Source organism: Aegilops tauschii, chromosome 6 (assembly GCF_002575655.3).
Source record: "Aegilops tauschii subsp. strangulata cultivar AL8/78 chromosome 6, Aet v6.0, whole genome shotgun sequence".
Lineage (NCBI taxonomy): Eukaryota > Viridiplantae > Streptophyta > Magnoliopsida > Poales > Poaceae > Aegilops > Aegilops tauschii.
In genome coordinates, this window is record NC_053040.3 from 34,021,398 (window position 1) to 34,033,590 (window position 12,193).

The 12,193-nt window shown below is 44.5% G+C and overlaps 2 protein-coding genes across 3 annotated transcripts; both read right to left on the reverse strand.

Annotated features, from left to right (window-relative positions):
* Positions 1-1,107: 1,107 nt before the first annotated feature.
* On the reverse strand, positions 1,108-4,668 carry LOC109751415 (protein BTR1). Of its 2 annotated transcripts, none has more exons than XM_020310307.3 (8): positions 4,564-4,668; positions 4,022-4,263; positions 3,715-3,809; positions 2,900-3,072; positions 2,509-2,585; positions 1,776-1,904; positions 1,623-1,681; positions 1,108-1,525 (listed from the first exon to the last, which is right to left on the reverse strand). In XM_020310307.3, exons 1-8 carry the CDS (start codon positions 4,631-4,633, stop codon positions 1,381-1,383), a joined length of 990 nt encoding a protein of 329 aa, XP_020165896.3. In that variant the 5' UTR covers positions 4,634-4,668; the 3' UTR covers positions 1,108-1,380. The 2 variants fall into 2 exon arrangements, with proteins under 2 accessions (XP_020165896.3, XP_045085562.1); XM_045229627.1 differs by having other exon boundaries at positions 1,611-1,681.
* Positions 4,669-7,722: 3,054 nt separating this feature from the next.
* On the reverse strand, positions 7,723-11,819 carry LOC109751416 (putative F-box/kelch-repeat protein At1g15680). Its single transcript, XM_020310308.4, has 3 exons — positions 10,676-11,819; positions 9,946-10,044; positions 7,723-8,301 (listed from the first exon to the last, which is right to left on the reverse strand). Exons 1-2 carry the CDS (start codon positions 11,748-11,750, stop codon positions 9,977-9,979), a joined length of 1,143 nt encoding a protein of 380 aa, XP_020165897.1. The 5' UTR covers positions 11,751-11,819; the 3' UTR covers positions 7,723-8,301; positions 9,946-9,976.
* Positions 11,820-12,193: the final 374 nt, after the last annotated feature.

Below are 12,193 nucleotides of genomic sequence, written 5' to 3' on the forward strand. Positions count from 1 at the left end.
TTAACATAAAAATGTACTGGACATGCATGGAACCTGCGACCTGATGCTTGGGGAAAATTTCGCTCATCACTCCACCAAACATATTTCCATGTCAACGTCAGCCCCTCATACTTAATGTATATGAACCGAAAACTCCTGTATACATAAATGGGTTGCAGCTTGTGGCCCATTTACCGCACATTATTTTTTTAATGTAAAAAGTATGTCAATAATAAAATCTAGATTTGATATTCATGTGTAATTAATAATTACTTCATGCTACACAAATATCCGTGTGCACGCAATAAATATAGAGAGGTATGTAATAAACTATCTTACTTAAAAATGTTCCTGTAATTTTTAGAAATATTAACTTATTATTTTAAAATACTATTTAAATATAATCCATGAGTGTTTAAAAATGTTTGTTAATACTAACATTTAAAAAAGTTTTTATAAATAATAATTATTTTCTAAAAGTAGTATCCCCTACCCCATAATGTAAGACGTTTTTTGACACTACACTAGTTTAAAAAAATGTCTTACATTACGCGGCGGAGGGAGTATTTTGTAAACAATAAGTTCATATTTCTAAATATTACAGGGATATTGTTTAGTAATTTATTTTATTATATACGGTACACCTCTAATTTTTTTTTTGATATAGCTTACCACTCATGCCAAGTGGTTACACCACTATATATTTACTTTGTGTGCACACAGATTTTTTGTGGCATGCGGTAATTTTTCATAACACATGAATATTTGAATCTTACTTCTATTATTATGATTATTATTTAGGTATTTTTTACATTTTTTTAAAAAGTAACGTGTGCAATATGAGCCACTGGCTGCAGACCATTTCAGGACACAGGAGTTTCCGTCTCAATATATTAAGTTTGAGGGGCCAATTTTACTATTAAAACTTGTTCGGTGTGGGGGCTAGCGTGATCAGCAACCAATCGTCAGGCTGCTGGTTCGAAGTGGGCCTCACGCTATGTCTGTGCCACATCAGCATATACGGTGCCACCTCGATGCACTTTACGTCTAGGAGTGTGATTAGCACCGTATATGTGCGTCCGTACCAAGTTTTAGAACCAGTTCGGCGTATTTTTCAAGTTCAGGCACTAAACTGAACATCCGTGGCAAGTTGAAGCACCACGGTTGTATTTACCTCATTAGTTTATGGAGGGAGTATCAAACATGGAAGCAACATTGACCAAAACCAAAACTAGCCGTGCAGCCATCAGTAATTGCACCATGCCTTTCCCTCCCAAGTAAGCAATTCTTGCTAATAAATTGCTCCAGCGACGTACGCAAGGGACCAAAAAACTTGGGACATCTCTTGCTCTACTACCACCACCAGCAGTAATTCAGTACTATGCTCTGCTACTACCGCTGCTACTCCACTTCCTTCACAGGCCGCCTGTCGCCACCGCCGCCACCCTGCTGCCGGCGGCGACCTTTGGCGGCGTCCGAGACCCGCTGCATGATCATCGCCTCCGCCGCATCGACCGCCTCCCGTGTCCCGCTGATCACCACCTCCCTGCACCACACACACAGTGCAGGTTAAATGACATGCAGGCAGGGCTGATTTCGCGGGTAAAGAACACGCAAACACCGACTAACACCTGCTGTAGTACCTCTCGTTCGTCCCAGGTATGAACTCCCCCTTCACGATTTTGATCTGCACGCCCGTAACCTGCACTCCGACGAAGAACCATTAGTCCAAACCATAGCCCTGTTGTTTAACTGTTTGTGGTTGCATTTCGGTGGTGCGGGAGATATGTACGTACCCGTTCGATCTCTTGTATGGTCCTCCCGCCATAGCCGATGACGGCGCCCACGTACTCGTCCGCGACACCCATGGTGAGGGTCCCTTGCACATGGCTGTCGTAGTCAGGCGATCTCACGGGTGTGTCAGGCTGAACGAATTCAATGAGAAGATGGTTCAGGTTTCGCGGCGGAGGCTTATTTGGTACACTGGGCATGAACGGTAGATAATTTGCAACCACTATATATGGAAAAATAGCAAGAGGTGTTTTATGGTCCCTGGATAATGAAGCGAACATGAAGCGAAAAGGGACTTGGGACTTATGCAGGAAACTACGCACACGCTTGCATATGTAAATCCAATTAATGATGCGAATATGAACCTACGATATTTTACATGATTATAATAAGAACTTTAATTTTCTGCATCGAAATTATGTCCTTTTTCTTCATTTGACAATGATTACCTCTGACAGAAAATCAAGATTCTACTCTAGTGGATGACCAACAAGCATTGCGACAGAATAAAAGAAATAGAGAACAAAACCTTCTTTCTTTTCTTATACTCTTCTAAACTCCCCTCGCTTTCTATTTCAATTTTAAACACTTGTTATTGTTAACAAGACATGTACCGAGAAGAGAAGCTTCATTGAATGGACCAACTATAGATGAAGAGAAGGGCAAACCAATCCAGGTTAAGAGGATATCTGATCACAACATGTAGAGGTGTATTTCAATTCAGCAGCGATGTCTTACCCTGCTGTGGTATCTTTCGACATGCTCATCTTGCCCATCACCGCCATACCGAACACTTGAACTTGGAAAACTAAGGCCTGAGTTTTTGAGAAATGCAATGAGCCAATTAGTTACTGCAAAAGGTGATGCCATACGAGCTAGTAGGTATCACCGCAATGCCAGCAAATTGTAATGCTAATCCATCACGTCGGTACGTAAACATAGCAGAAACGATTAGGAAGCGACGTATTTCTCAGGTTCGATCTTACTGCAAGGTTGTGAGCCTGTGGTAAATAGTCCACTAAACCAGAATGCCTCAAGGCAGACAACATGCAACAAATTGGGTAGCAGGCAATGGATAAAACGACAAAAACAGAAATACCAGTGCTAAATGAAAGTTATGCAGACATACTTGCAACGGAGGATGAGTAGCGGACGTCGTCAAGCAACTCGGACAGTATAAGAAATATTGCCTGCAGCTGATTGTCCAAGTGTCCAGTGATCGTAACCAGTCTATCATGGAAACCGTAGCAGATGTCGTAGGGCGAGACCGTGATTCCAGCATTTGACTCCTCAGCTAAGGACCTGGATGATGAACAAAAAGGGGAACAGATATCAGACTTGGAATAGCTGAAAATAGAATTAAAAGAAGAGGAAATATGATGACGGGTGCTGGTGGAGACGTGGAGGGCAGGCCCCCAAATAGTAAACACAAGCTAATATTCTGAATAGTAAATGGAAGCTAAAACTGCCTATGCTCCCAAATAGTGGAACTGAAGAAGCAGAGCTGAAGCTGGAACGTACAGCACGCCAGTGTTTACGTGCGATGACATACACAAACATGGCTTATATACAGTAATTTAATAACAACAGCAGCACTATTGGAACAGATACAGATAAAAGGGCCACTTGCATTGCAATTTCAGCAATGCCGGCAGGCATATTTTTTCATGACGATTCCAAACAAGGCTCCGAAATATGCAATTCCAGATGTACCAGGTAGATACAGAGCAAGGCTCGTCAAACATGCAATTGCGCTGCCGTAAACCAAACATGTGTGTAGGTAGATGGAGAGCAAGGGGGTCACTTGCATTGCACTCTCATTGGGCCTTGTGTGGAGTGGAGAGCATATACCATATGGTTAATTGCAAGCAGAGTAAGCAGAGCAAGCAAGCACAGCAATATTAAGCATGAGAACGGGAAGGCAATGTAAGTAAGTAATCATACTTGATGACCTCCCCTCCTTTGCCGATGAGCGCGCCGCAGCAGGCGTCGGGCACCACGAGCACCACGGTGGCCTCAGCGTCAATCACCTGGTCACCCTGCAATCATATAAGAGCAGAGCAGAGGATCAATCCATCAATGAAGTCAACCGGAGAGGATGAAACTGCTCTGAACCGAAGGACGGCTGATGAGCTGCAGGAACCAAATCAGTCAACCAACTGTAACTCTGAAGAAATGTCAGTTAACCCCTTTTTTACAGAGAGGCAGATGGAGATGGCCCTGAATCTGAATGTTTGGTCTAGGATTTTACCAGGTAGAAGAGCTTCTCGAGGACGAGCTCCGCGGCGTCCATGACGGTGCGGAAGAGGCCGGAGACGAGGACGACCCGGCGGTCCGTGCCGGGGAGGGGCCGGCCTCGCCCGGAGAGCTTGATGTGGGCCCCGGAGCGGGCCTCCATGGCGTGGATGTCGTAGCCGGCCTTGCCGATGATGCAGCCCGCGTCGGCGTCCGAGACCAGGATCCTCGCGTGCGTCCGCCTCTCCCACATGGCATCTGCACCATAGATGGACGGAATTGAATGATTGGAGTGGAATTGATTTGAATTAAAACCCTCGCAGAACCCTCGTCTCGTGCACGGAGCGGAGGGGGCGGAGGGGGGATGCGAGACCGGCGGCGGGCTGCGCGCGCGCGGCTGCTCCTCTCGTCGGCGAGAGGAGAGAAGAGGGTCCTCGGAGCGGTGGATCGTGGCGTCTCGGCTCGGTGGCCTTGTTCTTGTCGGAGAAGAAAGAGACCAAGGGGGTGGAAGGGAAAGGCGTGGGAGGGAGGGGGAAGAGGGGTGGACGCGGGCGGTACCTTGGCGGCGGCCGTCGTCGTCGTCGTCGTGGGAGGCGGTGGAGCTCGGGCGCGGCGAGGAGAAACCCATGCCGAGGGGAGCGCGGCGAGGGTGCGTACGGAATGATGGTGGGGGGGGGGGGGGGGGGGGGGGGCTGGGGGGAAGCACAAGGGAAAGGGGGCGTTGTTCTGTTTTCGGGTGTGTGTTTAGGGATAAAGGAGTGCATTTTCCAACCGAATTTCCAAATTTTAACTCATCAAACACTTGCTTAAAGCTTAACTCACTCAACTTAAATGCAAGGAGTTCAAAAACCTAACTCCCTAATAAAATTATTATGCGCCAATTCTTCTATATTTCCGTTTATGTGCTCCATTTTCAACTGGATATTTGCACACAGTATTAAGTGAAAACTTGATGACTTAGGTTCACACAATTTAACAATGTTATAAATTCAAAGTTTACAAATTTAACTATTCAAATTCAACAACGATTGGCTGGCTCGGGTGGCTTCGGCCTTCGGGACTGTTGGTCATGTCCTGAGTTCGAACCCTCGCATGAGCAAATTTTAGATCCATTGGAGTAGTGTTGGGAACTGATCTATGTCCTAACAATCGTTGGCAATATTTCTCTTGGTGTTATTCTTTCCTATTTAGTGAGGAAATGTTTCACACTGCTGGCCTTGTTGTCATTTGGTTTTCTCGAAATCGAGCAACATTTGAGCACAAGATAATTAAAACTCCTTTTGAGATCGTATTTTCAGTGCTCTTTTCTCATATATATTGGGCATGTCTTCACAAAGAGGGCGAAGCGAGTACACTGAGGACTGGAGTTGACATGATTCGCTCTAACACAATGAACGTGATGAGGATCTCCATGAGGTCGATTGAAGGGGGAGTGAAGATTGTGCGCTATGTTCTAGGTTCAACTAGTGTTGGAGGGTGTCTTCATTTCGCAGCATTGGATGTTGCTTGTCTGATGTGTTATGGGTTATGTTTAGAACCTGATTTCTTTTGCTGCTGGTCGTAATAGTGCTAGTTTTATTTTGGCGTTGCTCTAGGTTTTCTCCCCATAGTATTCGTTTGACATCGGGTGTTTACAGTGGTTTCCTAGTTGTGCATTGAACTCACTATACCTGCTCTAGATTTGGTTTGCACCGTGTTCCAACTCGATAGGATCCCCATTGGGGTTATACCGAAAGTTTTTTGGCATTCCTCTCTAATCCACAATGATCATGATTTGTCAGAAGACATGTGCCTTCCAATACTCGGTAGGATCACAATCAAACGCAAAGCACTTTTGAAGCACATGAAAAGTTCTCTCAACATGCTTTCTTGTTGACTCTTGACGTCCTACAAAGAGGGATCTCTTGCTGCCTTGAGGATGTTGGATTTGTATTACAATGTGGCTCATGAAGGATAGATGCCATTGCCAAGGTAGTACCTCATCGTGTACTCACGGCCATTAACAACATAGCTGCAAGCTGGAGCATCTTTGGCAACAAGGATGGTCTCGGAAAGACATTAAGGTCATTATGAGAGTTAGACTATCCAAAGTACGAGTGCTAAATAGATCCTCAGATGTAACTGCCTTTGGGATGATGTTTGGATCTTTGCATTGCCTTTTGTGCTAACATTTCCATCATGCAAGACAATTCTTCATGTCCAATACATGAAATTAATTGATCCAAGCATCCCATTGCCATCCTCGTTCTTCACCCAGACCCATAAGCCTCTTGGTGTCTTCATCATTGGGTGCCCTCAAGTATCTAATCTGTAGATCTTGATCACAGCTTGTTTGAATTTTCGAACCGCCTCGAGGATTGTGTCTTCCCCAATGTGGAAGTCATCAATAGCTTTGGCTGGGCACCCATTGACAAGCACTTGAAAAGCTGCAAAATATTTCATCAATGGACTTGCACAAATTTCTCTCGATGCATTCCTTCTCAATTAAAACCAAGGAAGATGACCCTCAATAGCTTTTGCAATGGTGTTCAAGAGACTTCGGTGCATCCAACATCTCCCTCGAAAATACTTCTCTGGATATGTTGCATCAGGTGCAAAGTAATCTCGGACAAGCTTGGCATGGGCTTCTGTCCTATCATGCTTGATACAAAAGCAACCAAGTTGAGGTCATAGTCCTGGTCTCTTGTGATCTTCCTTGACAATGGCACCTCAAAATCATCGTCATCTTATTCCTCCTACTCGGACAAAGATGCATCGAGAACATCTCTCTTAACCTCTTCATCTACGAATTGCAATACTGAAAGACGAATTTGACTGCAAACAGTAGAAAACAAAGATAAAAGTGAATAATTGTACCAAGGAGATTCGTCAAAAACTTGGCAGGCAGAGGAGGTGAGAGCCTCTACGGGCCGCAATGCAGTGATGTCAAGGCTGTAAGTGGATGGCGGGGCCGAGTGGATGGCCTGCATGCGTCGAGGATCTCGATTACCCTCGGAGTCGTGCTCGCCCTTCGCCGAGCAAGCCGGCCGCATCGGTGTGGTCATGACCCCGTCCCGTTTAGCTCAAGTGCGGACGCTCTACGCCATTGTGCTCCTCTGACGAATCCGTTTTCGACAAAACGAGGTTCCACGGTGGCCCTACTCATCCATAAGCTACATGCGGCATTTCTTGCTGCGGTGGCGATTGAAGCAAAGGAGGGGCGGAAGGTCGGGGGGCTACAGGGTGTCAATAGGCGTGCACGGGGGCCGACAGAGGCAACCCCGACGTGGAGGCGGCCGAGGAGGTGGGAGCAGCGGCCGAAAAGGAATCTTTTGGAGACTTCGTTTCCGTTGCTCAAATTTGAGAATCGATGGACACTTCTCATTTTTAAAAGTTAAACCAAACGAGAGTCTGCTAGAGTTGGATTAACTCCTCAAAAGAGCATACTTTGAGACGTTAACCCTTCGAATAGTTCGGCTAGAGATGCCCAACACATTGCTCCACTGTTCACTACACGGAAAAAAAAGAAAGAAAAAATGACTTTAAACATTTAATTGACCAAGTTAAGACACTGCAATCACACTACACCATGTAGCTGCAATGAGCTTAAATCTCCTAGTGCATCTGTGTTTGGTGACAATGACGGATCTGTCAGTAACAACCGCTGGATTGGTCTGAGTAAATTGGTCAAACAAGCGACTTCTATACTTACTACTGTAGTATAATTAACTCTTTGGCTGAATCTGAAACAAGCAACTTCAATATATCAGTACACTAACATCTGAAATATGCTTGCATGACAAAGCATTGCTGGCCGAGCTATCCAGTGACAAATAGCACCAGCACCGCAGGTGCTATCCAGCATTCATTAGCCAAAATCAGATAAGATCGACCAAAAAGACACAAACAGAAGTGGGACATAAGAAATTTGACATCAAAGTCTCCCAACCTGGTACGACATGGAACATAACCAAACGGAAACAGTGAAAAGATGAACAGAGACACAAGATGTACGCAAAGATCAGGCAGGCAGGCAAGATTGTTTCGACCCGCTTTCTTGGAAAGCATAAAGCAAATGCACCACAGGTACTGATTATTCGAAGCAAGTCACTGTGTCTTCATCATGCCAGTTGGCTAACTGTGTCTCGAAAATTAGATAACTGAGGGAAGTTGTCAAATTGAACGATTAATCCTGCAAGTCCACTTGCTGGTTGAACAGTGCATGCAACGTAGAGGGTTGATCTCCGTATGAAGCATTACAATATGGAAGAACCCGCAGCGACGAAGCCAATTCCTGCATCTCAGCAATCTAGGTACCTGTGAACAATCAATATCATTAGTCAAACCAATCTGTACTATTCATTAATGAAAAATAATTAAAAGTTATAGAAAATCTCAAATTTGTTTTAAAATAAAAATGGAAATTGTACCAATAAACTCCAAGGTTCGATCATCTCAGCATTATCCGGAAAAGAGAAAAAAGCCATAGAAACAGAGTATCGCAATAGGTAATTTGTAGTGTGGTAGCCACACTATCAACTACCTTCCATAGAGGCAAATCCTGAGCCATCTAGATAAGCAAATCATATGAAATATTCTTTATTTTAAAAAATAAAGACCAGTAGAGGAGGAGCCCTGCAGCTTTTTTAATTAAGAGAGAAGATGTGAGACCCACGTTCAAACCCACAAAATTGACACCAGTATGGCCAAATAACGTCCACGGGGCTCGAACCTGCGCCGGCTCGAATGCACAGCAGCGCTCCAACCACTAGGCTAAGAGCCCGTCCACTAACAAATTGACTTATGTTATCATGGACATATCACGGGTTCATGGATTAGAAAACCAGATAATTCTGGTTTCTAACTCAAAGGCATATGTTTTAGAAATGTATGAGCTATCTGGTCACTAACAAATTGAATACAATCAAATTCATGCCATACAAGCCTCGAGCAAGGGATCATATATTATCTTATTAATTTATTTATAACTCCTTTGGTAGAAAATAGAAGTCATTTTTTATGCAGCACAACATCACAAAAACAACTCTCACCAGACCACTACTAATATTTCAAAATACATTGCATATTAGGTTTCGTTAGAAAAAGCCTTTGACCAATGGTTACACTATTAGTATATATTTATGCGACAAAAAATTATTGACCTTTGACTCATATTCCAAAGTACTTATATATGGTTATGATTTTGTATCACATAAGCTACAAACTACTAGAGTAAACGTTTGTGAAAGGCTTGTACTACCAAAATTTAATATGCAGTGTATTTTTAAACCGAGGGTGTATGTTAGTAAAAGTAAAAATTGTGATTCATGATACCGCACAAAACTAAACGGAGGGTGTCAAAATTGAAACATAGCTACATGTAGCTTAAACCAGACAAACTATACTAGTGTCCAATAGCGAATCACATATGCAAGTTACATTGACAACGAGGGGTGTGTACTACCTACCAACAGAAAAAACCGTACAGAAAATAATAATTGCAAGCAATTGGCCATCTGAGAAGCTAGAGGGAGAAGAACCTGCACTACCAGAAGCAACTGGGGGAGTAAGAGGTAGAAGAGTTCGTACAACCAGGAGGAGAGAAACTGAACACAAGGGAACTGGATGGAAGGAGGGCAAGCGAAAGGGCACATCCAGGCGGGAGAACATCAGTCAGCCATGAAAAGCTGGTGAAGTGAAAGCACGATGAAGGGAATAGAAAGCTGGTAAGGATAGGGATGAGGAAGCACGGCATGGATAAATTATCCAAGACGCAGCCAGCCATGAAAACATGATATGAGGTAGCCAGGTGGGTAACAACTGAGCCAAGTGTCATAGAGAGAATCTTGGAGTCCTCTCTTGCAATTTGGTAATTGACAAACGGTACTTAAAAGGAAATCGATTTGTTTTTCGAAAGAACATTTCAATATACCTCAACTTACATGCAGAAAATAAGCTTACCTGCTCAACCAGCACATCATAATAAGCATATCTAACAGACAATCACTTGTGGATTGCCCACAAGTTCAGCCCCATCATGTTCACCGCCAATGCCTATCCCTACAAGCATAATAAGTCAAACAATGAACCAACCAATGAAATTCCAACCGAAGGCCAAATAGACAGGAGAAAACACCAACAAGATATTTAGTTAAAACTGACATGTGTAATTTGAGAAAAAACAACTCAGCTTTGATACAACAATAGGAATATATAACAAAACCATAGTCATTGTGAAATTCAAAGAGCATCCCCACAAACAATGTATAGTGATTAATATCGTAAAAATGAAGAACATGCACACTCAGACTATTATAGCTAACAAAAAAGAGAAGTTGTCTAGAATTGTTTTTAAACTCATTCCCCAACATTTGAACAAAACGAAGCTCATACTAATAACTAATAGCAACAGAAGTGATAATGACTATTCAGATTTTGCCAATTTTGGTGTTTCTTGTCAGTTCATATGGATATTCATACACTAGATTACTTGCTAGTTCATAACCATTACATAAAACGGCACCACACAAGCGTCAGGATCAGGACAGAACACTACAACACAACATCACTATATATTGAAGAGGTCATCAAACATCAAAATAATCAATTAATATGTGGTACTATTTAACATTGTTAGGTTGGCATGAGAGGATGCGAATGGCATTCCTTCGGTGTAAAGGCATGCTATTACCTGCAGCATAGACACTTTCGAATGCATGATGATGTTGATCAAAAATGTTGTCAATCCTGCAAAGTTGCTTGGATTGCAATGACTCAAGCTGTACCATGATGACACCATCACCACCCGTCAGGAAGACCACATTATTTTCATCTGCAAACCCTAATATGAATAGGGGCGCAGTCTCGTCTGAATAAGGAGAAAGTAGCTTGTCCAGTTGAATGGTCCTTCCCATCCCCCATGATGCAACACCATCACAGTCGGTATTCCTCTTCCATAATTGTGCGGTGAGGCCTGACAGGGAGAGTAAACCTAGCCCACCACCCTCGGCCCGCATAACAGTGAAGCTATTCTCCTCACCAACTGGCACTCGTATCACAGCCAAGCTCTGCCTCTCCAAATCAAACTCGAGAAGAGCACAGAAACACCCAGCAAGACGCCAGTACAAGGAATTCCCAACCAAAACGGCCGACAAGCCCGTACAATAAGCCGGGGCTGGAATTGGTGTTAAGATAAGATCACCCCATCCGCCGGTCTCTGACGAATAAACGCAGGCGAGCACTTGCAAATGCTGTTTGTCCCATATGGTGGCCTGTACCAGGACCACCTGGAAATGGTCCGCCTCGCCGGCAGCACGAAGCACTCCCCCATGAATCTGGTTTTTGATCCCGTCGAACCATGGGGGAAAGGCGATGCGGTGCTGGTCGCCGGTGACGGGGTCCCACACCAGGATTTGCCTCGGTAAATCGTGGGAGATGAGCACAAGGCCATGTTGGCAGCCGAGGAGCGAGAAGCCGTAGCTGTGGTCGAGCCGCAAGGAGAAGCGCCCGGCGGGGACACGGTCGGGGGGATCCATGGTAGGCTCGTAGGAGATGCCTCGGCTGTCATGGATGAAGTAACCGAGGAGGGGAGGGCTGTGGCGGTGGTGCTCGCGGAAGCGGTGGATGAAGCCGGGGTCGGAGACGAGGAGGCGCCAGCTCTTGCAGACGAGGGAGGTGCGGGGGAGGGTGGATGGCAGCGGGGGAAGGCGGAGGAGGATTTCGGAGAGTAGGTTTTCGTCCTCCAGCGGCGGCGCCGCCGACGACATCTCGCGCCGCTGTGCTTTTTTTAGGGTTTCTACTATGCGGCGAAATGCTGGGGTCGAAGCAGCCGCCAGAGCGTGAGAAGTGCAGCAGGTTAGCCTGCGAGTGTGACTGAAAAGCCCACTAGAATGAGAGTGAAAGCCCACGACTACATCATCTCTCGGTGTGTGCGGCCCGGCAGGAAGTTTCAGCTAATCCTTTCGGCTTTGCCTAAGAAAACAGAAACAAAAGTTTCTAAAATAGACTAATCCTTTTGCTGCAACCCCTAAAATGGGGCCATCCTGCCTTCAAAAAATAAAATGAGGCTATCTTAAGCCTTTTGTAATGCATCTCGAAAGGAAATTTCTTTGGAAATAGTAGTAAGAAACTTGTCAAATAAAAAAAAGATACACTTGGAATTTCATTGTAGAAAAGAACTAGCGATCTTTTTTTTTGTTCTATATAGAAG